The sequence below is a fragment of the Cheilinus undulatus genome, linkage group 1, assembly GCF_018320785.1.
Source record: "Cheilinus undulatus linkage group 1, ASM1832078v1, whole genome shotgun sequence".
Lineage (NCBI taxonomy): Eukaryota > Metazoa > Chordata > Actinopteri > Labriformes > Labridae > Cheilinus > Cheilinus undulatus.
The window spans coordinates 1,889,131-1,913,239 of record NC_054865.1 but is presented as its reverse complement, the minus strand read 5'-3'; the positions used below and the strand labels follow the sequence as shown (position 1 = coordinate 1,913,239).

At 40.9% G+C, this 24,109-nt stretch overlaps 1 protein-coding gene across 1 annotated transcript in view; it reads left to right on the top strand.

The window, feature by feature from the left end:
- Nucleotides 1-24,109, top strand: part of LOC121511398 (multiple epidermal growth factor-like domains protein 11) — a 181,855-nt gene that overhangs the window by 85,944 nt on the left and 71,802 nt on the right. Inside the window, exons 5-9 of the mRNA XM_041790064.1 lie at nt 6,730-6,976; nt 7,621-7,741; nt 9,979-10,115; nt 15,761-15,973; nt 17,763-17,937. Of these exons, the coding sequence (XP_041645998.1) occupies nt 6,730-6,976; nt 7,621-7,741; nt 9,979-10,115; nt 15,761-15,973; nt 17,763-17,937 (893 nt within the window). The remainder of the gene's footprint in view (nt 1-6,729; nt 6,977-7,620; nt 7,742-9,978; nt 10,116-15,760; nt 15,974-17,762; nt 17,938-24,109) is intronic.

The following is a 24,109-nucleotide window of genomic DNA, read 5'->3' as shown; positions in this document are numbered from 1 at the left end:
ACAGAGCCGAGACGGATGCTGAGTCTGAATCCAGTCCTCAGTGCAGATAAAGAGGAGAAAAACAAAGAAATGATTTATTATTCTTAAAGTTCCATAAAAGAGGCTGAAAATAAATAAATGTACCCGGTAATATCAAGGCCTCACTCATGTGAGTCTGCCTTTATCTTTTCAGGCTCTGTCTATGAGAGGATGATTCATGAAGTCAGGTCTTGATGTTGTTAGAGGTAGTCTCTGGACCAGTGGAGGATGGGAGGGATGCTCTGATCAGGTTTTATGCAGCTGACGTTCTCTGATCACCACTGAGTGAATTCACTGATCTAAAGTCGTGTTCTGATCCATCAGCTGCTGTAGCAGTTGGCCAGTCAGCTTTGGGACGTCCTACAGGGGGCAGTATGACCTGATAAAACTGGGACGTCAGACTCAATCACAGCAGGGGCCGAGTTCTGAATTTGGGTCTAACCTGAGGGCCTAACTGAGTCAAAATTTCACATCAGCTGTCAACTTCATTTTAACCGGTAACCAATTATAGGAGGGAAAACGTAACATTGATGATGAATGACCAAAAAAGTCAAAAGTTAAAATTGTGATCTTTAACAATAAAGTACTAAAAACATTCAAAATTACGAGTTCCAGGGCTGGGTAATTAATCACAAATTAGATTGAATCACAATATGGCCTGCTGCAATATTCTAATCGCAGACAGTACAAAATTTCTTTAACCTGAAATGTGTCAGAATAGCAGATACAGTGATTTTTTACAGTAGATGTTTTATGCTCTACAGCAGCGTTCCTCAACCAAAGAGCCAAATCATTGAAAAATACCTTTGCAACAGCCACAATCTAAGTGGTGAAGAGTGACAAAAACGGCATAAAGTACAATCAAAATAAGTTAAAGGTGGCAAAAACTGTCAAAAAGCAGCAAAAGGTAGCTTAAATGAGCAAAAAAATGACAAAAAAAAATGTGAAAAGGGGCAAAAATGGGGAAAAAAGTGGCAAAAAGAAGAGCCAAAAATTTCAGAAAAAAAAGTGATATTTAATGGCAAAAGTTAGCTTATTTAGATGAAAGGAGGCAAAAAAGGGAAAAAAGTGGCAAAAAAAAGAAGCAAAAATTTTGGGAAAAAATGAAACGAGTGGTATGTAATGACAAAAGGTCGCTAAAATGGGCAAAAAGTGGCAAAAAATGGTGAAAAAGGGAAAAAAAATTGATTACAGTGGAATACATGGGGAAAAAAGTGGCAAAAGAAGTTGCAAAATGGCCTCAAAAAGGGAGTATTTATTGGCAAAAGACAGCTGAAATGGGTGAAAAGTGGCAAAAATGGTGAAAATGGCAAATAAAGTTGTTTTTAAGGTTTACTGGGGGAAAAATACTTCAGATTAAGACATAAATAGCCTCATGTTGAGTATCACTGCTCTACACTATATGCAAACAGAGTTTCTTTGGCAAAAATCTTACTTTTCTCCCTCATGTATGTGTTTTTCTTATTCAAAACAAGAATGACAAGAAAAGTTTTTTTTATAAAGTTATGTATTCCTAGTTTTGTTTATCTAATATGGTGCTCTTTTTAATGAAGAGTGATTTATTGCTTGTGTTTGTTAAACAACACATAAGATGGGGAACCTAAAAATAATCGCACATTAAATCGCAATGGGTAAAATAATCGCAATTAGATTATTTTTGCAAATCGTTCAGCCCTAATGAGTTCTAATGTCAAAATATGAGGTACAATTCTAAACAATGAGTTATAAAGGTCAAAAGATTAGATAAAAATTCAAAATTTTGAATCTAAAAGTTCAAGAATTGGGATTAAAAGTTATATTTAGGGGTTGAAAATGTCAAGATATGAGAAAAAATTCAAAATCAAGAGTTTTTAAGGTCAAAATATAAGATGAAATTCTAAATAATGAGTTTTTAAAGTCAAAATATGAGCTCCACCTTATAATGGTCCAAAGATGAGCTAAAAATGTAAGATTTTAAATAGAGAAGGTAAATATCTCTGATTAAAATTCAAAGTTAGGGGTTCAACATATCATAATGTAAGATAAAATTCAATATCCTGAGTTTAAAACATTTAAAATATGACTTAAAAATTAAAATCGTAAATCTAGATGGTCAAAATATAAGATAAAAAGTCAAATTACATTGTTTTACTGGAGAAAATCTGCAGAGCTCATACTGGTGGGCCAGTTATAATAAAAATATGATATGATCTGGTGGGCCGGGTATAACTGTGCTAGGGGCCGGATTTGGCCCCCGGGCCTTGAGTTTGACACCCCTGTCTTCGCGTGTTCTTTGAATAAAGAAAGGTTTTTCTATAGCTGCATCCACACTAATCTCTTCACCGGCCGCCATTGTTTACAGGTCGGCAGTCTCTTTCAGCTAAACCATGCATGTAACCACTGCCTCTTCCTGCTCAGATGACTCTGATTGGTCCGTTCATTCTCTGACGGTGAACAAGTTAATCAGCTTGAAGGTGTGCAGGATGGATCCATCTGATGACAGACATGAAATCTGGCCATCATCTTCACCAGGTTAAAGGTCACTAAGTCCACCATAGATTCCCGAACTACTGCAGAAAGTCTCAGAGTGATCCCAGGTCCTGTTTAAAGGTATGGGAATGTTCTTAAAGGAGGAGCAGACCGCTGTATGGACACTTTCTATGCAGCTCAAATGTATAATTGATGACTCTGAAAGTAAAATGATTTTCATGTTTCCAAAATAAACCAACATCAGTGTCAGGGTTTTTTTTTTTTTTTTTTTGCTGCAGCTGCATCATCTCTGTGGGTTTCTCCTCCTCAAACGTCAGATTTTAAAAGCCTCTTTAACTTTATTTTTGCTCTTTGGTGTATGAGGGTGTGTAGTTTTAAAATCCCTGTCTAAATAAGGTCGGCTCTGCCTGTATTTAGTGAGGTATGCGTTGGTATGAGGAGATGACGGAGCAGCTGGCCTGGTAAACATGGGCGGTCTGTATGAAGTTTACTTCTTTTTAATGAGAGCTGCAGATCACAACTTCTCAGCCTCTCAGAGACATTTTAGAGGAATCACATCTGCTCCACCAGTGTTCACAGCCCAACCACAAAATTCACTCAGATGTACGACAGCGGTCATGGAGACGGTTTCGGGGCCGCCAAACTCGCTGTTGTCTGCTGGGAACGTTATTCCACATCACTCAACGGAGCAGCTTTAGTGCAGTAGACTCCAATGTTGGTTTTTACCATTAGCATTAGGGATCTGCACCTGTTCATGGAATTATAACATGTTTAACTTCCTAACACAGTGGTTCTCAACCTTGGGGTCAGGACCCCCATGGGGGTCACGAGACACTGAGAGGGGGTCTCCAGATGCCCTAAATAAACAAAGAATATTTTAAAAATTACACTGTTGCCACTTTACATCAATTTTGTCATTTTTTAACCCCTTGTCATCATTTTTACCACCAGTTTTAACACATTTTTACCATTTAACACCTATTCTTGTCCATTTTACACCGCTTTCCACATTATTAAGCAAATTATATTTTTCTTTTGTTTTCCTAAATATTAATGCAAATGACAGAGTATTTTTCAAGTCATCAGCTGTTTGAGCATAATTCAAATGTTCTTGAACAAACTTCATAATAACCATTATTTTTTTAAAACAAAAACCTCAAAATGCACTGCTCCACATTATTATCCATGACAGAGTTTTACAAGATTTTATAGGTTGTACAGACCTGAAACTGGTCATTCATTGACTTTGCAGCATTAGGAGGTCATATTTACTGAAATAAAAGCTATTTCAATTAAAAACATCTGAACAGGCCAAGTTCCATGTTAACATAGGAGCCCTTCTCTGATATCACCTTCACTATTCTTACATCCATTGAACTTGTGAGTTTTTGGAGAGTGTCTGCTTGAATTTCTTTGCAGGATGTCAGAATATCCTCCCAGAGCTGCTGTTTTGATGTGAACTACCTCCCACCCTCATAGATCTTTAGCTTGAGGATGCTCCAAAGGTTCTCAGTAGGGTTAAAGGTCAGGGGAGGATGGGGGCCACACCATGGGTTTCTCTCCTTTATGCCCATAGCAGCCAATGACTCAGAGGGATTCTTTGCAGCATGAGATGGAGCATTGTCATGCATGAAGATCATTTTGCTACAGAAGGCACGGTTCTTCTTTTTGTACCATGGAAGAAAGTGGTCAGTCAGAAACTCTATATACTTTGCCGAGGTCATTTTCACACCTTCAGGGACCCTAAAGGGGCCTATCAGCTCTCTCCTCATGAATCTGGCCCAGAACATGACTCCGCCCCCTCCTTGCTGACGTCACAGCCTCATTGGGACATGGTGGCCATCCACCAACCATCCACTACTCCTCCATCTGGACCATCCAGGGTTGCACGGCACTCATCAGTCAACAAGACTGTTTGAAAATGAGTCTTCATGTATTTCTGGGCCCACTGCAACCGTTTCTGCTTGTGAGCATTGGTTAGGGGGGGCTGAATAGTAGGTTTATACATGACTGCAAGCCTCTGGAGGATCCTACACCTTGAGGTTGGTGGAACTCCAGAGGCACCAGCAGCTTCAAATACCTGTTTGCTGCTTTGTAATGACATTTTAGCATCTGCTCTCTTAATCTGATGAATTTGTCCATCAGAAACCTTCCTCATTATACTTTTATCTGCAGGAACCCGTCTGTGCTCTGAATCAGCCACAAATATCTTCTCAGTACGATGATCATGATTAATTTTTCATGAAATATCGAATGTTTTCATTCCTTGTCCAAGGCATTACACTATTTGACACTTTTCGGCAGCAGAGATCCTTTTTCTTTCCCATATTGCTGAAACCTGTGGCCTGCTTAATAATGTGGGAAAGTGCATTTTGAGGTTTTTATTTAAAAAAAAATAATGGTTATCATTATGAAGTTTGTTCCAAAACACTTGAATTATGCTCTAATGGCTGATGACTTGAAAAGTACGCTGTCATTCACATTAATATTTAGGAAAATAAGAGAAAAATGCCATTTGCTTAATAACGTGGAAAGCGGTGTAAACTCTTTCCACCACTTTTTTCTGTCTGTTTTTGCCACTTCTAAACTAATTCTTGCCACTTAAGCTGAATGCTGCCTCTGTTGACCCATAATTGCTACTATTAACCCTATAAACCACTTTTTACTCCCTATTTTCTCATTTTAACCACATTTCACCATTTGATATGCCCACTTTTTGCTAGTTTAACCAATTTCTGCCACTTTTTTCCTTTCTCAGTTCCCTTTCTTGCCAGTTTATATCAATTGCAGCCACACTCCTTTTACCACTGTAAATGCCCATTTTGCCACTTTAACCCATTTTAGCCTATTTTTTCTTTTTTTTGGCCATTTCTATCTAATTTTTGCCACTTCTAACCTATGTCTGCTACTTTTTAAGTTCAACTTCACCACCTTGTCCACCATTTTTTTGCCATTATTAACCCATTTCAGCAATTTTTAAAGCATTTTAGTTAGTTTTTTTTTTTTTTAACAAAAGGGATTTAAATTTTTAAGAAGACTTTTTACTACACAGATTTTGGTTTCTTTGATAAGAGGAGTTATTTTTCAGGTTAAATATGAAATATGGATATCACAGCTTAACTTTCCAATGGCCCATGGTTTTGCTGACCTCCATCCGCCCCCAGTTTGGCTGGAAAGCTCCCCCATTTAACCCCCTGTTGTCTGCACATGACTGTTTTTGATTGTGCATGGCTGTCTTCAGCCACCCTCAGGTACAGTGGGGGTCCGCGGTCTCTGGGGTCACGGGCTGAAAACATTGAGAACCCCTGTCCTAACATGAGCTCAAATGAGCACATCCTATGAATGCCAGATTTTATTAAGGCAAACGTTTGTTTTTCTTGATTTGAATTATTCACATCAGCTATGAAATGCTAAATATTTCACTCTCTTCATTAACGCCGCTTCTTTAGTAATCAAAGTAAAACCAATGTTGAAAATACCAAGAAACCAAAAGACTCAGATCAGAAAGAGCCAGGTCACAAACTCTCTGACCAGGACTGGGTCTGAAACGAGGACTTAGCCATCCTGACCTGACCTTTGTGTTTGTGAACCAAAACATTTGACATCAATATGACTGAGTGAGGGACTCTGGATTTAAACCTGGATCTGCATTTCTTCAGAACCTGAGAATCAATCATGTTTTAGCTCCTTAAACTGCCACTAAGACTCATGGGTTCTGTGATGTAGCATGATTTAAGATATCAGAGTCAATCCATCAACCAATCAATTAATCAAATTCCACATCATTTTGAGCCTAAATAAAATGTAGAGAGCTGATTAGTATACATTTACAGTTTTCATGAAAAAAATCAATGCATTTTAGTGACCAAAACAGTTTTTCCCTTTGCTGTAATCATGTTCATTCCTGTTGTGAAGTGTGACACTTTAACATGGGGGTCTATGGGGATTGACTCACTTCATGACACAGCCTCAAGTGGACACCCAAGGAAGTGCAATATATTGGAATTTCTGCATTTACTCTGAATTGTGCCTGTTGTTTGGTTTGAAAGAGTGAAAGTTTGACCACTTTTACTGCTTCAGTTTTTCCTCACTGGATCTCTCAGACCTTACTTCATGTCCCTGATTTTCAAACTCACAGCTGATTGTTTTATTTCCAGATGTCTAAGAACCCTCCACAGACATGCGGCAGACGCTGATCACACAGTATGAACCAACCTGCTGATTATTTCTTCCTCCCTGCAGGCTGTGAGACTGACTTCTGGGGCCCTCACTGCAGTAACCGCTGTCAGTGCAGGAATGGGGCCAAGTGCAACCCCATAACGGGAGCCTGCGTCTGCACAGACGGGTACCAGGGCTGGCGCTGCGAGGAGCCCTGTGACCCCAGCTTTTATGGGAAGGACTGCCTGCTGGAGTGTCAGTGCCTCAACGGCGCCACCTGCCACCATCAGACCGGAGAGTGCCTGTGTGCACCTGGATACACCGGGGCCTTGTGAGTCCTTTCAGGACTTTTTAATCCCCCAGCATGTAAAACTTAGAACATAACACTGCTAGTCTGGTTTAGTCTGAAATGGTTTAAAGACAACAAGGGGAATGTTCTGGAGAGGCCGAGTCAAAGCCCAGACCTCAATCTAATAGAGAATGTGTGGCTGGAAAGGACTGTTCACCCTGTTCCTTGATCAACCTGACAGAGCTTGAGCAGTTTATCAAAGAAGAATGGAGTAAAATTCCAGAGTTCAGATGTTTGATCCTGACTGAGACCTATCCACACAGACTTAGAGCTGAGACTGCAGACAAAGGAGACTCTCTTTCTTTAGTTACTCAAAATCATTCAAACATGTTTAATCATCACAATTCAAGATCAGGGAGGCTTTGACATAACAGGGAGCGTTAAGTTAATCGTATTGACCCCACACACTCGAGGATTATTTAAACAAATAGTTGTTTGCACCGATCTTTAAATCAGGTCCATCTCCCTGATCACTGGGGGGCAAATCTGAACTAAAATCAGCCATCCACTGTGTGGCCAGCCTTAGTTGGAAAAGCATTCAAGAGTTTCCAGTTATTAAATGATTAATTATGAACTTTGGCGTCCCTCCTCAACATAAACCTTCTTCTTCTGGTTTCCCCCTGCAGCTGTGAGGAGCCGTGTCCTCCAGGTAAACATGGCTCCCTGTGTGAGAAGCGCTGTCCCTGTCAGAACGGAGGAACTTGTCATCATGTCACCGGAGCGTGCTCGTGTCCAGCAGGCTGGATGGTAAGATCTGCTGATGAGCCAAAAGCTAAAATAAAAGTTTGTGTTTGAAGCTAAGCATTAAAAATTAGTAGAGACAGAGGTCGTTCAACTTTTTGGAGGAAAAAGCAAAATATGTCCGCCATGATGTGACTCATCTTTCTCTAGGAAAACGGTTCTCAACATTGGGGTCGGGACCCCCAAGGAGGGCGTGAAATGCTAGGAGGGGGTCACAAGATGCCCTAAGAAAACTAAGAATATTTATTAAATTACACTGTTGCCACTTTACACTAATTTTGCTCAATTTTAACCGTTTTTTATCACTTTCCCCTACTGATTTTGACAATTTTAAAACATTTTTGCCACTTAAAACCGATTTTCCCATTTCAAACCCTTTCCAGCGCTTTGTTCTGCCTGTTTTTGCCACTTCTAAACTAAGTCTTGCCACTTTGCACCTATTGTTGCCTCTGTTACCACATTTTACGCCCATTTCAACCACATTTCACTATTTGATATACTCATTTTTGCCAGTTTAACCAATTTCTGCCAATTTCTAACCAGTATCTGCTACTTTTAAAATGCATTTTCAACACCTTTTTCATTATTTTTTGACATTATTAACCTATTCTAGCCATTTTTTTCACCTATTTTTTCAATTTTAACTAAAGGGATTTGAACCCAATTTTAAGCAGGCTATCTACCCCACAAATGAATAAAAATATACTTGCTTCTTTGGTAAAAGTGGTTATTCTTCAGGTTAAAGCTCTTCCCTTTCTGGGGCCCAGCCAAACTGGGAGCCTGTGGAGTCATTAAAATCATGATCTGTTGTAAAGTTAAGCTGTGATATCCATGTTTTATATTGAACCTGAATCATAACCACTTATCAAAGCAACAAATACCTTTTTTGTGCCATTTTAAAAATGTAAATCCAATCAAAAATGGGTAAAAATGTCAACAAAAGGTGGTGGAATAGTTGGTTAGATGGAGTATAAAAGTAGCAGAAATGGGTGAGAAGTGTTAAAAATGAATTTGCAAAATTTGCAAAAAAAAATGCAAAATAGAGTTAAAGTGACAAAAATCGGGCACAAAAAGTGGTTAAAGGGGATTAAGAAGTGGCAGAAATAGGTTAAAAGTGGCAAAATGTGTTGAAAATTTGGTGAAATGGGATTTAAAAGTGAGAAAGTGTTTTAAACTTACAAAATTGGGCATTAAAAATAGTGAAATGTGTTTGAAATGTAGTTAAAATGGGCACAAATGGGTGGAAAACCTGGTGAGAAGGAGTTAATAGTGGAAATAATGGGTCACCAGAGGCAAGTATAGGTGAAAAATGGCCAGAATTGTTTAGAATTGGCAAAGAAGGCAGAAAAATATGGTGAAAAGGTTTTAAAATTGACAAAATTTGGTTAAGAGTGGCAAAAATGTGCAAAAATTGGTGGAAAAAGTGATGAAAATGAGTTAAAATTTGGCAAAATTGGTTTAAAGTGGCAAAACTGTGTGAAAAAGAGGCAAAAATGGATCCAAACTGTGCAGAAATTGATGAAAAGTGGCAAATACTAGAAACAAGACTGGGCAGGAAAGAAGCATTTCAAAACAATTCAGGTTTTTTTTAGGCATCTGGCGACCCCCTCAAGTGTCTCATGACCGCAGCATTGAGAACCACTGCTCTGGGGAACGATGCAGGTCTACAGCTGCTGCTAATGTCAGGAGAAAATTCTTTACATCGGTTTCATGTTTTCTTGTTGATATTTCTTTAATTAAAGGAAAATACAAAGAATTTCAATCCAGTGTTACAGATAATGTTAGGAACACATTTTTATGGCACTGGGGGACCTCCAACCTCAGTTTCAGAGTGCCTCTACCCCGTGTCTGTCGTTGCTCAGCTACAATAGTTGACTTCTGCCTCCCTCTGTAGAGCCCATGAGGAATGCTTTAAATAGTTCTGTATGTTTGATATTTCCTTTTATTCAAGGAAACATCAGCACTGTAGAACAAGCATGTATTTCTGTTCGCAGCAGCTGCAGATGAGTAGAAATGTAACGCTTAAAAGAGTCAGATTATGACAGGAAGCAGCAAGCTCTTCTATGTTTTGATTGGATGTGGGCACTCTAACCCTATTTGAAGGGATCATCTCAGAGATTTGACTATTTGCACATGTTAAAAAGATCCCAAACGTTTGTCAAACACAGATCACATTGCAGTCACCGCTGCTGCCTACTGTGACTGAGCGCTGTGTTAAGGTTCCATGTGATCTTCCTCCCCAGGGCCCGGTGTGCGCTCAGCCCTGTCCGTTTGGATCGTTCGGCATTAACTGCTCCGAGGAGTGCACGTGTCGTAACGATGGCCTGTGTGACCACATCAGCGGTCAGTGCCAGTGCACCGCCGGGTACATCGGAGAGAGGTAGGCTATCAAAGATTGTGTAACAGTTAATCAGACTCATCCGGAAAATCATCCCATGGCACGCAGAGACAAAGATCAATCAGCTGATGCATTTGGGAAACCTGCGAAAACGATGAGGCGGGACAGCTGGTGTTTGGTGAGGGCCTGTCTTTGAACAGAGCAGGAGACAAACATAGGGTTAAAGTGACAAAAATCAGGCACAAAAAGTGGTTAAAGGGGATTAAGAAGTGGCAGAAATAGGTTAAAAGTGGCAAAATGTGTTGAAAATTTGGTGAAATGGGATTTAAAAGTGAGAAAGTGTTTTAAACTTACAAAATTGGGCATTAAAAATAGTGAAATGTGTTTAAAATGTAGTTAAAATGGGCACAAATGGGTGGAAAACCTGGTAAGAAGGAGTTAATAGAATAGTTAATAGTGAATAGAGACAAACATTCATGTACATGAACATGCAGATGATATAAAGCTGCTTCTCTGAATATGGATTATTAAGATTCTACTGATAATTCTGAGCCTGATAGATTAAGAACAGCTTCCAGCTGTTAATAGTTTAATAACATTTACCTCTGCTCCATCTCGAGGTGACAGCATACAGCTGTGATGACATTCAGACTCTGAGGTTGTTTTCACACCTGATAGTCTGAGGACTCGGTCCACTTTGGAACAGAAATGGCAACACTGTTGACCTTTCCTTTGGTTTGGTTCGCATTCACACTGCTCTCTCGGTCAAGCGGACCAAACCGTCTGAACCCCTACAACCTCTGCCTGCTAGGGGCACTGTCGCCACAAACAAACGGCGACTAAGAAGAACAGAAGGCGTAGAAAAGGACGAAACTCCTTCCACTTTTATTCCACATAAACAATGAAAAAACACAGAATTTATGCTGTCTTGTGGTTTCTGCTCTTGCACTGGGGCATAAAGAGCAATCAGCGAGATGGTGAGCTATCTAGCATGTCGTTCTTTACAAGAGACGAATAAATAAGCACGGACTACGACGTGTTGCCACGGATACACAGACGCCAAGCGAGGTACTGATGTGTATTTGAGTGTATTAAATCACATGTAAATTCGTATATCATTACGCTTTGTGCCACTTCCTGTCTTTGGTTCACAAGTTGGTCTGCTTTGCTTTCACACCTCCAACGAACCACACCAGGGTTCGTTTGGAAGCGGACCGAGACCCCCTGTTTTCACGCGGACCAGAGTCCGCACCAGAGTTCGTGTGAGCTTTCACACCACTCCAGACAAACCAGACTATCTGGGAAAACGGACCAGAGTTTGTTTAAAGAGGACATAACAGCTCAGGTGTAAATGCGCCCTAAGAGTGTTTTCAGACAGACACGGTTCTGGTTCTGGCACTGGTTCCATTCTGGAGACTCAGAACCTTGGTGCTTTCTGGTGAACCAGCCCGCATTCACACCAGTTTAAGCAGAACCAAAGTGGGAGGACATGATGGACACATATCACCATGTCCTGCTCCACTTTTGCCCAGGTCTTTCCTGCTGTTCTGGTATTCCTTCTTCAGGTTCTTCAGTAAATCAATTATTTGGTTTGAAGTTCAGGTGAACCCAGCCTTCACCTTCTCTTCTGCAAGTTCAGCATATAACGTGCCCTTCCTTGTTCTACTCTCCAGCTTCACCTGGAATTCTGTCGAAGCCCAGATCACAACCAAACATTTTGTCTCCCCAGCAGACCAATTTTTTCTTTTTTTCTGATCGTCTTCACAACCTAGAATGTGACACGGCCACTGATGATGTCATGGTTAGGGTAAGGGTTAACCTAACCCTAACCAATTTTATCCTGGTTTGAACGCACCGGCTAGTTCAAATTTAGGTTCAGGAACCGAAGCCCTGCCAGTCTAAAGCAATAGTAAAGGAAGTCTTTATGCACAGTGTAGAAATGATAATGTGCTTCCCTCATTATGATAACACTCAGTGTTTCCTAGCAGGTATTTTTCTTCACCAAACATCTTCTCTTTAATTCCTCTATCATCTGCATCTATTTAGAGAAAAAGGCTTTCCACAACCCCCCTCGTCTGTTCATCTCCATGTCTCCCTCCTCCATCAGCCCCGTCCATCTCTCTCTCTCTCTCCGTCTCCATCGTTACTCCCAAATGAGCCAAATTACCTCCATTCGTTCAGGCTGCAGACAGGTGAATTAGCCTACATGGAATAATTCTGAGATTGAGTTCTCCTCCAGCCCGGCCGCGTTCTAATGGAATTAGTGGAGATAAGAGTCCCGAGGAAGTCTGCGTGATTTAAACGTGACACCAAACAGAAATCCTCTCTGAGCCGTTTTAATGGAGCGATTTGTCTATTTCTATGTTTCCACTAGCAGACGTGTTGAGAATGAGACAGAGATGTCCCGCTCTAACTTAGCTTGAACAAATTTCCTTTTTCTTCAGTTCAGTCTGCTCGATAGAGAAAGCTCTCAGAGTGTCAGCGGGATGTGGCGCCTGCTGACCTGCTAACAGCATGAATGGACCATCAGAGAGAGAGATGTCATCTGTGAGAGAAGTGCAGAGCACTCAGCCATATCACTCTTCTTTTTATTGGAGCAGTAGAAGAAGAATTATGAGGATTTCTTTGAAATGTAAATGTACACTTAAAGCCACATGAGCCCTGTTGGATTTAGAGCCTTTTTAATGCCTTTTGTACGACCAAACCCACCATCAGTGATTATTAGATTCAACTTTGAGGTTTGCTGTGCAGCAAAAACTCACCTTTGACACATCCACAGTGAAAACTAGCCGTACAGACTAAATGAGCTATGGAGTCTCTAACAGCCTGTCCTAACAGCAGGCTAGGGTCAGGTATCACAGCAGCACTGGAAACTCACTGCATCTCTTAAATATTTATTTCTCTGCTTTGAAAATGTCAGTTTTCTGTTTCACAATATATCAAATTGTGGATATTTGGATATTATTAATGCATCTCTACTTTGTAAAACAAGCTGACAAGCTATGTGAGTGAGGCAAGCGAAAAATGATCAAGAAAATCTTCCTGTAGGACACTCAGAGAGCCTATCACCCTTATTCCTCTTTCCTTATTCATGCCATGTGATAGAAGAGAAAATGGAATGTAACGAAAATGATGCATCATAGAGCATTGTTCTGCCTCAATCATTCTTTCTTCATTGCTTTGCATTGATCCATATTACTCTTGTTTTCCACTGCAGCTCTGCTTTGCACTGCATCAGGCTGCACTGCTCTGTAAAGCACATCACTTTGCATCCCTCTACATCCCTCTGCATCCCTCTACATCCCTCTTCATCCCTCTACATCACTCTGCATCCCTCTACATCCCTCTGAATACCTCTGCATCCCTCTACATCCCTCTTCATCCCTCTACATCACTCTGCATCCCTCTACATCCCTCTTCATCCCTCTGCATCCCTCTACATCCCTTCACATCTCTCCGCATCTCTCTATATCTCTCTGCATCCCTCTGCATTCCTCTACATCCCTCTACATCCTTCTACATCCCTCTACATCTCTCTTCATCCCTCTGCATCCCTCTGCATCCCTCTACAACCCTCTGCATCCCTCTGCATCCCTCTACATCTCTCTGCATCTCTCTTCATTCCTCTGCATCCCTCTACACCCCTCTGCATCTCACTATATCTCTCTGCTTCCCTCTGCATCCCTCTACACCCCTCTGCATCCCTCTATATCCCTCTTCATCCCGCTGCATCCCTCTGCATCCCTCTACATCCCTCTTCATCCCTCTGCATCGCTCTGCATCCTTCTACATCCCTCTTCATCCCTCTGTATTGTTCTGCATCCCTCTACACTCCTCTTCATCCCTCTGCATCCCTCTACATCCCTCTTCATCCCTCTTCATCCCTCTGCATCCCTCTACAACCCTCTGCATCCCTCTGCATCCCTCTACATCCCTCTTCATCCCTCTTCATCCCTCTGCATCCCTCTACATCCCTCTTCATCCCTCTGCATTGCTCTGCATCCCTCTACATCCCTCTTCATCCCTCTGTATTGTTCTGCATCCCTCTACACCCCTCTGCATCCTTCTTCATCCCTCTGCATCACTCTGTATCACTTTGTATTGCTCTTCATCCCTCTGCTTGGTTTGCATTTCTCCATATCAGGGATCACCAGCTACATTTTCACAAGGGACAAATGTTTTTCTGGGCAGATATTGTGGGGGCAGATTGTTAAATAAGCAAATAAGATATTTTTAAATGTTTTACATTTCCTTTTAAATTTACCATATTTTTTTAGCCATTAGCAGTGCAAAGATGCAGAATGTGGCTTAAACTCATGAAAAAGGGCAAAAATGGTTGAAAAGTGGCTGACAGAAGTTTTTAAAAATGGGCTAATAGCAGCAGAACTGGATTAAAAATGGCAAAAATGTAAGAAAAGGGACATAAATTTGCAAAGAAGGGCAATGGGAATAAACAGAGAAAAAAAAAAGTCAACTATTAAGGTTGACAATTTAAACTTCTGTATAGGTGTGGGAAAACAAACTGATTAATGTGACTGGCAATGAATAATTTCTGAGGTCAAAGTTTAAAAGAATAATATTAAAAATTAAGACATGAAAGAGCCACAAATCATTGCAAAGTGCCACATGTGGCTCTAGAGCCACAAGTTGAGTATCAGGGCCTCACTTTGGCCAGGGGCGGCCCTGTTCCTACTTAGTGGTGGCGTGACTCTGGTCCACTCCATGCCTGAGTTGTATTTGGTTTCATAGTTTGTGGCTTTTATTATCTTAATGTCCCGTAGCTTAATCCCACAGAGGGTACAGAGAAGGAGCCTTTTGTTCCAGAAACAGCTTTCTCTTCAGAATCACAGTATCAGGATGATATGGATGAAATGAACTTTAATTTAATAAATTCATCCATACACCCTTTTCTCTCTGTGCCATGCACAGAGAGTGATCATTATCCACGGCCCGTCAGATAGAGGGGAGACTCTTATTAATAGACAGGGAAGAATAATAAATAAAGTTCAGGGTTAGTTTTAAACCATTTAAATTATCCACATTTCAAACCTACAATAACCCTTCCCATTAGTGACAAGGCATCAGTAAATCGCAGGACATGGTCAACAATAGGGGCCAGTGAATAACTGTTTATTAGCTTGTGACCTTAACTGTCTTATTTCCACATCATCACGTCATATCAACTTGTCTATTTGTCTTCCAGAAGTCACCGGCTCCTTCTGCAGAACATGGCTGTTCCATGGTTATGTGTTTTATTTGTTTAAAATGACAGCTAACTGAAAACCCCTGAGTTTGGTGTTGATGACCTTTGACTTTGGGACTCACTGATTGGCTGAAAATAAAGGCACTGACTTGGTGAACAAACAACCATCAGCAGTTCACAAATCAGTGTTTGCAGGATGACATTTGAGGTCAATCTTATAAAGAAAGCTGCACAAGGACTGCATTTCAGCAGGTATCTTCTGTTTAATGGTTCCTTCTAGTTTAATTTTTCATGAACTTGAATCAGAATCATTGTTGTCTTTGTTGGGGCATAATTAGATCTCTAAATCTCACAGATAACCAACCAGCAGAGCTCTAAATGAAAGGGTTGGTTTATCAGCATCATCCACTCGTTTCCTCCTGACACATTTTCAGAGACTCACTGAAAGTTCAGAGCCATTGTTGTTGTTTTTATTCTCATCCAGGTGCCAGGACGAATGCCCGGTCGGGACGTACGGGCCGCAGTGCGCCCACAAATGTGACTGTCAGAACGGGGCCAAGTGCTACCACATCAACGGGGCCTGTCTGTGCAACGAGGGCTTCAAGGGCCCCAGCTGTCAGGACCGCTTCTGCCCCGCCGGCCTGTACGGACTCATCTGTGACAAATACTGCCCCTGCAAGGCCGAGAACACACTCAGGTACTGAACATGAGCTCAGAGCGGAGAGAAAGCATCTGTGCTTTCATACCAGAAAAGAATGAATAGACCAAGGCTGAATATCTGCAGCTCGCTGCTTCAATGTGAAATTACTGATGATTCTTATTTATTTATTTTTTGCTCCAATGTCAAATGTTTTGTGTACAATTCTTTCTCTTAGTTGTGTCACAACCTCATTTAAAAGGTACAGCATTCTCCAGCTGAAATCTGCTCTAAATCAGCAAACTGTATAACATCGCTCCCTCTTTTCAGACAAACAGCACCTTTAATGCTTGCTTCAAGTGTTTCTTATCGAGATCTATGTGAGGAGAGGACAGTTAACAGCAGATGGTTGGGACTGAATGAGCTTTAGATGGGACAGACTGTTGAAAGCAGAGCCGAGGATTTTTGCAGAACAAAAAGACACATCTGACTTTATGACGGAAAAATGGCATTCCAGACTCAAAATGCATTTTAACAAGGACTATGAGCTCTTTCATCAAAATCATTCAAGGATTTTTCTTTAAATTTGTCCTTCAGAAAGTCTCTCAAACCTTCATCAGATTCATGACATGTTGTTTACCCTTAGAGGAGGTTTTTTCATTCTTCTTTTTTTAATAGTTCTGGCTCTGTTCATGTATATACGGCATGAATTTAGGCACGATTGCGCATTTTTTTCTGATTTTTTTATTTCCATTTCCAGTAAGTCTGAAATGCACTTTTTTACAAGCAAAAGTTACACTCAAGCTGTAAAGAGCCAAAAATGCCCCATTGAAACCCATTCAAACTGACATTTAAGATCTCACTTCCATTAAAGCATCATACATGCATTTTATTATATCTGGGTGTCAATCTGCACTTGATCATTTTTTACTTCTCTCCACCAGATGGCATCATTCTGACCATATTTGGCATTTAGAGAGAAAACATGCTAAATATGCTAAAAGTTAAAAAAGCATAAAAATCATTGTTGGTTGCACTGACATATCCTAGTCTGTAATAATTCAATACAAAATATCACTTTGTCATGTAGTATATTAAAAATGCTTCATTTTTCTGTTTATTTCCTTTGAAAAACATGGTGGCATCACGACAAAAAAACTGGCATTCAAAGGTTAAAATCTTTCAAAAAATAATTCATATTTCGTATCAATAATTGGGTCAGTTGTAGGTTAATTAAAGCTCAAAATACAATACAATAATTTATAATATTTTTTTATAGCTGCTGTATGAAAAGCACATTTTTTGCACTTAGCAGCTTGAGTGTGACTAATGTTAAACAATCCCATAAGACTGAACGGTTGAATCATCCTGTGGTGTTAAATTGAAGAGTTTTATGTTCTTGGAAGCTTGTGCATATTTTTCCCATTATCATATACATGCCCCTTTTATGCCCATATAAGGGCATGAGACTGCAGGGCTGTGTGCAAACAAAGAAGGCACACAGGAGACATCAGTAATTTCTAAATTAAAATCACACCCTGGACTCCAAATATCTGAAATCCTTTACTAGCTCTACAGAAGACGAAGTTCTGCTCCAAATAAAAACCACAAAGATCCATTTAATGCTAAATGTAGTATCAGGATAGATATAGATATAAAATAACCACTACAAACTCTCAAATCAGATATCGCTCGTTCATACAGTGCTGTAAGTGATTTGTCATCAAGGAGGAGGTTGTGAGTCCTGAGGAGGAACACGCTGAGAGCCTCCCTGAAGGTTTCTCCTGTTGGTCTTTATATTTCAGAAAGTTTCTATCAATCATCTGATTTGACCTTTCCTCTCTCTCAGCTGCCATCCTCTGTCAGGTGAGTGTACCTGTGCAGCAGGCTGGGCGGGGCTTTTCTGTAACGAGACCTGTCCAGCTGGTTACTATGGCGAGGGCTGCAGGGAGCCATGTTCCTGCGCCAACGGGGCCGACTGTGACGGCATCACCGGAGCCTGCGTGTGCGCGCCGGGATACATAGTAAGTACAGAAAGACTCCAGAACAATCTAACTCATGCTGACCTGACCCCCTCTCCTCCCTCCGTCAGACACCGATAGCGATGTGTGGTTAGCAGACGAGCTGGTGCTTACAGCTGGCTCCTTTTGTTCACCGCCACAGCCAAATCTAGTTTGAGAGGCACTTTCTGTCTTTATTACCTGCCAGTACTTGTACTCTACACCAGGAGGTCTCAACCTTTTTTCCTTGAAGATCCCCCTACACATATCTAAGAGATCTGACCCAATCGCAAGCCATGATGCAACAGCACTCCTCCAGTCAGCAGCTGGTGCACACATTCAGCTGTCGTCCAATCAGGACAGCGTAAAGTGGAGGACACACAGAGAGAGGGGAGGAGAAAAAAACAGTGCTCCTCTACACAATACAGTTAACACACTAAATTAATTATGACTCACAGTCATAACACTATCCTAAGATCCTCCTTTTATCAACAAGCAATATTGTTATGCTTAAAACAACCTGTGAGCTGAAGTATTAGAGGAGCAGCGATGAGTTTGAAATGGTTTCAAATATTTGACAGTCTTAAATCAAACATCTGAGCAGCACATTTTAATATAAATATAACAAATAAAACAGAAGAGTTTCCAGACAGACTTATCCCTGTTTAATCAGAGGAAGTAGAAAACAACTTTAGGCTCACAGAGATGCTGTACATTTGATTTGTTGAGCCTTGTTCTGAGTTAAATATAGGTCTTAAATGAGTTTCTAGTCTGCACAAAAAGTTCACACTGGTATCGGTACTTGGTGTCGGCCAATACCCAACAGCTTGGTATCAGAATCGGGAAGGAAAAAACTATATTAGAACATCTCCACTAATGTTGGCACAGCATAAAAATCTTAGTGGATATACCCCTAAAGCCAGGCACACACTGTGGGATTTCAAGCTGACCATACAACAGTCGTGTCAGAATGTCATCTCATACTGTACGACTGAATCACTTACAACGCACAACCACCGTGTTTGAGTTGTGTGCTCACACTGTACGACTGTACGAGGCGCCGAATGTTGCTGAATCCTGTGAGCGGCCGCAGCCCCCCACCGAGCTCGCACCCCCAGAAGGCAAAAACACGCTTGTGTGCCACTAATATGTTGAGGCATGAATCTAACACACAGACATTACACGAAAACAAGAGTCTAGAGACAGTGAGATCATGTGTGACCTGGCCAATATTTATTTATTTAAAGCACGTGTACAGAGTTACACAGGAACGTAACAAGAGAGAGCCTCGAAACTAGCCAACAGTTCTTTTAAACCATCTGAGCTAGCGCACACTCCTAGACACACACTCTTTCACCCATGCAATCAAAACATATTGATGTTCTCAAATGTTCCCTTCTCACACATATCCTTAGCAACAATCAAAACACTCTTTCGATTTCCTATCAAAGCATCTCCTGAGATTGCCACACAATTGTCTGAACATACATTGACCCCACTTTTACCGCTCATCACCCCAAACACCCATCCTGAACAGTGAAACACTTTTTGTGAGAACCGGATCTGATTTCCTGTTCCCAAGTTTCAACGCCAAAGTTGTTCGGGAATCATCACCAGCCTAAAGCAATGTGCTTGGATCAGAGGTTACAATGACAGTGGCAGACAGATGTTATTATACTTCAACTCGGAGTTCACTCTAGAATTATCGTCAGTGTACTTTAGCAACAGATATACCATATAACATTAGTGATATAGTTCTATGCAAAACACAATACAGAATACAATACAGAAACCCGCTGAGTTTCCTTTTTAAAAAGTCTCACACACTCAGGCTGAAGTGTCTCCAGTCATATTCTCTCTCTTTCCCCCTCTCTCTCTCCCCTGCTCTCTCTCTCTCTATCCCACACACACAAACAGCATCACCTCTGTGTCAGCAGCAGGTCTGCGGGTGAGAGCCATCTGGCTGCAGCCCTCGAGCAAACCTCTTCACTGGGGTGTGACGTACATTGCCCAAGCCATGGACCTCTACGCTGGGGCATTACGCATATTGCCCGAGCCGGCGGACCTCTACGTTGGGGCGTGACGTATATTACCCACGACGAAATTTCAGCTCTATCCGCTTGCCAATAGGCTGACCCTAAACCTAACCAGTTGGATTTAAACGCCTAAACCGAAGCAGTCGGGTTTTAATAGCATAGACCCATACGTATGGGTTGGCGTCTGCTACTGCACGGTCCAGCATAGACCCCTAGCCCAGCATAGACCCCTAGCCCCCCGTACGCTGGGGCAAAGCCAATGCTAATGTGTCATAAGCACAGTGGTGTAGTCATGCTAGCAACAGCTAGGTCATGCTAACAACAGCTAACACGCTGCACGCCCCAGCGTAGGCTTGGGCAATGTACGTCGCGCCCCAGTGAAGAGGTTTCGCCTCACTGTAGAGGTCTCCAGCCGAACACCCCAGCGTAGAGGTTTGCTCGAGGGCTGCAGCCAGACCCTCTTGCTGCGGGTAGGAATATTTTTAGTTCGTTTATTTCCTTTATCATGGTGGGGTGCATCAGAAAGTCAGTCCAGCTGTTGTAATGGTAATTTAGGACATTGTTTCACCGTTTACAAAGAAAAATAATCCCCCAAAGTTGTTTATTCTGCTCGCGTTTCTGCTGTCACTGTGAAGTGTCAGGAGTCGTACAATTAAAATATGAAACATGCCAGAAATCCTCCTGACCAGTCCTGAAAGTCTGTCTGAGATTTTTGGCACCCCTCTTAAAGAGGTCCCAGACCCAAGGCTTGGCCAAACCAGTCCAGATAAAGGAATCCCAGACCACCTCTGTGTGCATCCACACCAAGAATGAAGGACTAAATCATCCAAAGGGATATCACCCTATAATGCAAATATGGAGAAAGACAAACACAGTAACATCATCAAAGAGAAGGCAAATCCACCCTCCTTAAGACACAACTGTTCCAGAACTGGTGGGTAGTGAATTTATTGCAAACATGTAAAAAAGGAAGTGTTGAAGGCTGTTATCAAGCATAACTTCAATCATTCTCTGTTCCAGCTGCCTCTGTGAGAGGATTTCTCTGCTTTTCTCTGCTGATTTTGTTCGTGTTTACTCCTTTTTATAAACTACAGAGACAGACTGCTGTTTACAAGACTAAAACCAGATCCTGCGTTGACTCTCTAAATGGTGTCTTAGGTTGCCGTGGTTGCACAGCATGCCATCACAACAAGTTACAAAGAAAGTTCAACCGCAGTAGACAGCAGACAGCAGAGACTGAGCTTTACAAAGGAGACAGTTATATAAATATGTTCTTTTATTTCCTCTACCTTTAAATGTGTTTCTCATAAATGTCTGAACAGTGAAGCAGCTCTGAGCTCGTTAAGAGTTAACGTAGTTCTCGGCAGTAGCTACAGAGTCGATGATGTCTGCCTTTAGTATGGTTGCAGGTTTTGCAGCTGCAGGTGCACGGCTCGCTCTGAGGTTCATTTATCAGCTGCTGTTGACTCTGCAGTCCAGTTACATGTCATGTGATGAAGAGCGGCGAGGCTGCTGCAGCTGCAAACTCCTGATGTAGGGCGACCTGCAGAAGGAAAGGTGTGAGTGTCAGAGCGCTGGTGCGTGTGTCAGCAGTAGTAAGAGTGTGTTCATTTAATGTGGACATCAGTAAAATGGAGCTTTCAGCCTTTCTGCACGAGAGCCTGTTTCTATTTGTCTAGAGCAGGGGTGTCAAACTCAAGGCTCGGGGGCCAAATCCGGCCTGTGGTACAGTTATACCCGGCCCACCAGATCATATCATATCTTTATTAAAACTGGCCTAGCGGATGAGGTCTGCAGATTTCTTCCAGTATAAAAATGTGAACTTAACCTTGGTGATTTATAATGACCTTGTTGAGTCATAAAAATTACAAAAAGGAAACAGTAGAAATAATTTGATTAAAAGTCAGACACATAAGAGAAATTTGTGTTTTCTCTATATTTTCAATTTTGCATCTCACAATAATGACTAAAAGTTATGGTTTTGACTGTTTATTTCATATTTTAACCTTTACATCTCATAACTTTTCATTTTTATCTCATATTTTTACCTTTTAGAGTCATAATTTTTAATTTCAAACCCTATTTTGACCTTTAAAGGTCATGATTTTGACTTTTATCTCATGTTTTTACCTTTTTCAACTCCTAACTTTGGCTTTTATCTCATTTTTTACCTTTAAAACTCATGATTTTTTTATTTTATTTCATATTTTGACTGTTAACACTCATGAATTTAACATTTTTTTTCATATTGTGACATTCTGAACTCAAAATTTCAATGTTTATCTCATATTTGGATTTTTAAATATCATGATTTTGAATTTTATCTCAGTTTTGCTGACCATTTCAGCTCCTAACTTTCACTACTATCTCATATTTTGACCTTTGAAACTCATGATTTCTAATTTCATTTCATATTTTGACTTTTAAAACACATGATTTTGACTTTTATCTCATATTTTGACTGTTAAAAATCATGGTTTCAGTATTCTATCTCATGTTTTGCCTTTTAAAGATATTATTTTGAATTTGAATATCATGTTTTTACCTTTAAAACTTATAACTTTGACTTTTTGACTCAGATTTTGAGTTTTTAACTTTTCATGTTGACTTATCTCAAAATCATTTAGGTTGACAGTCAATGGTAAAATATTAACCCTGTTAGACCATAAGGTTAGACCCAAATTCAGAATCCTGCTGTGACTGACTTTGACACCCCTGGTCCAGTGCATCTTTTCTTCTTCTGCATCAGGATATGGAAGGAAAGTTGGAGAAATTGTTGGACATCACTTTTGTGTCAGCATTTGTAAAAGGCTGTTGAAGGTGTGTGTGTGTTGGGGGGGGGTATCTGGGTGGTTTAGAGAAGTTTCTCTGAGACAAAGAGGCGTTCTCTCTTTCTGGCCTGGTTTGTTTGGACACCAATCAAACTCTATTTCAGAACCAAACATGCTGTTCTTTGTTCACCTCCTGTTGAATCCTGAAGCAGGTCTTTGCAGAGAGATTGCAGGAGCCAGCAGCAAACCACAGGTTTGTTTATCACCCGGCAGCAGTGTTGGTAGTACAGTCACTAGGCCATATCTTAAAATATAAATAATCTTTTAAATTGTGTGGTGTAGTGTAACTGCATATATTTTAGTTGAGAACATGGGTTTATAGGCAAATGTAAAATCAGGATCACAGACTGGTTCTAAATGTCAAACTGAAGTGATGTAAAGCTGTGATTGTGACCGCTGCTGAACCGACTGTGTGCCTCGGCCCCCAGCTGTGCTCACTGATCTCTGAACAGAGCGGAGATGAAACGCCACAGCGGCGAGATGACGGACACTTTGATAATTAGATGGAGAAAACCAGAGATTTGGAGAGAATGAAGGCTGTTTGGTCTGTATCCGTAACCTTAAGTCCTCTCGGTGGTTTCAGTGATGTAAAGGAGATTTCTGCAGCACATGAAATTAAAACAAAACTGATATGTGCTGCTGTCTCCATGTTAGATAGGTGGATTAAAGACCCTGTAAAGTGAAAAAAAAATCTGTATGTAGGTTTCTAGTATGACAGGTCACTGTGTTATGAACCCCCAGGTCAAATTTCAGTCAGATAAAACATCTCTGAGTTTATGAAATTAAGCTTCAAAATCATGAAAAATGAGGCAGTAAAATCTGCTCCAGGATGATGTGGGCGTGTCTGTTGGATGAGATTAAGCCACGCCCACTCAGGAGAAATACAATCCTCTCAGATTAAAAAAATGTTACAACATGAATCAAGGAAAGCACTTACGCTATTATCCTGCCTCTTGACCTTTTGTTGACCCTGGAAGAAGAGACAAAGTCTGTTTTCTGGCTCAAATCTCTGTTCTGATGCTTTAAATGATCCATAGACCTCTGTGGCTGATAGATTTGGTAAATTTACCTCACAATGAACAAAAAAACAGCATTTAACTGACTGTTAAAGTTCAATAAAAGCAGTGACATCAGCTAACAACAGACTGGACTGAGATGAACTGCTCTGGGATTTTAGATTGGAGTGTTAGAGGGGCGGGGCCATCCCCCTCTGTGGGCTCGTGACATCATGAGCCCACATATTTACCCCGCCCACGTTAAACCCAGCCAGGAAAGAGGTGAAAAACTTTCCTGGCTTTCCTTTCCTCTCTAACAGTCTAAATCCAGAAT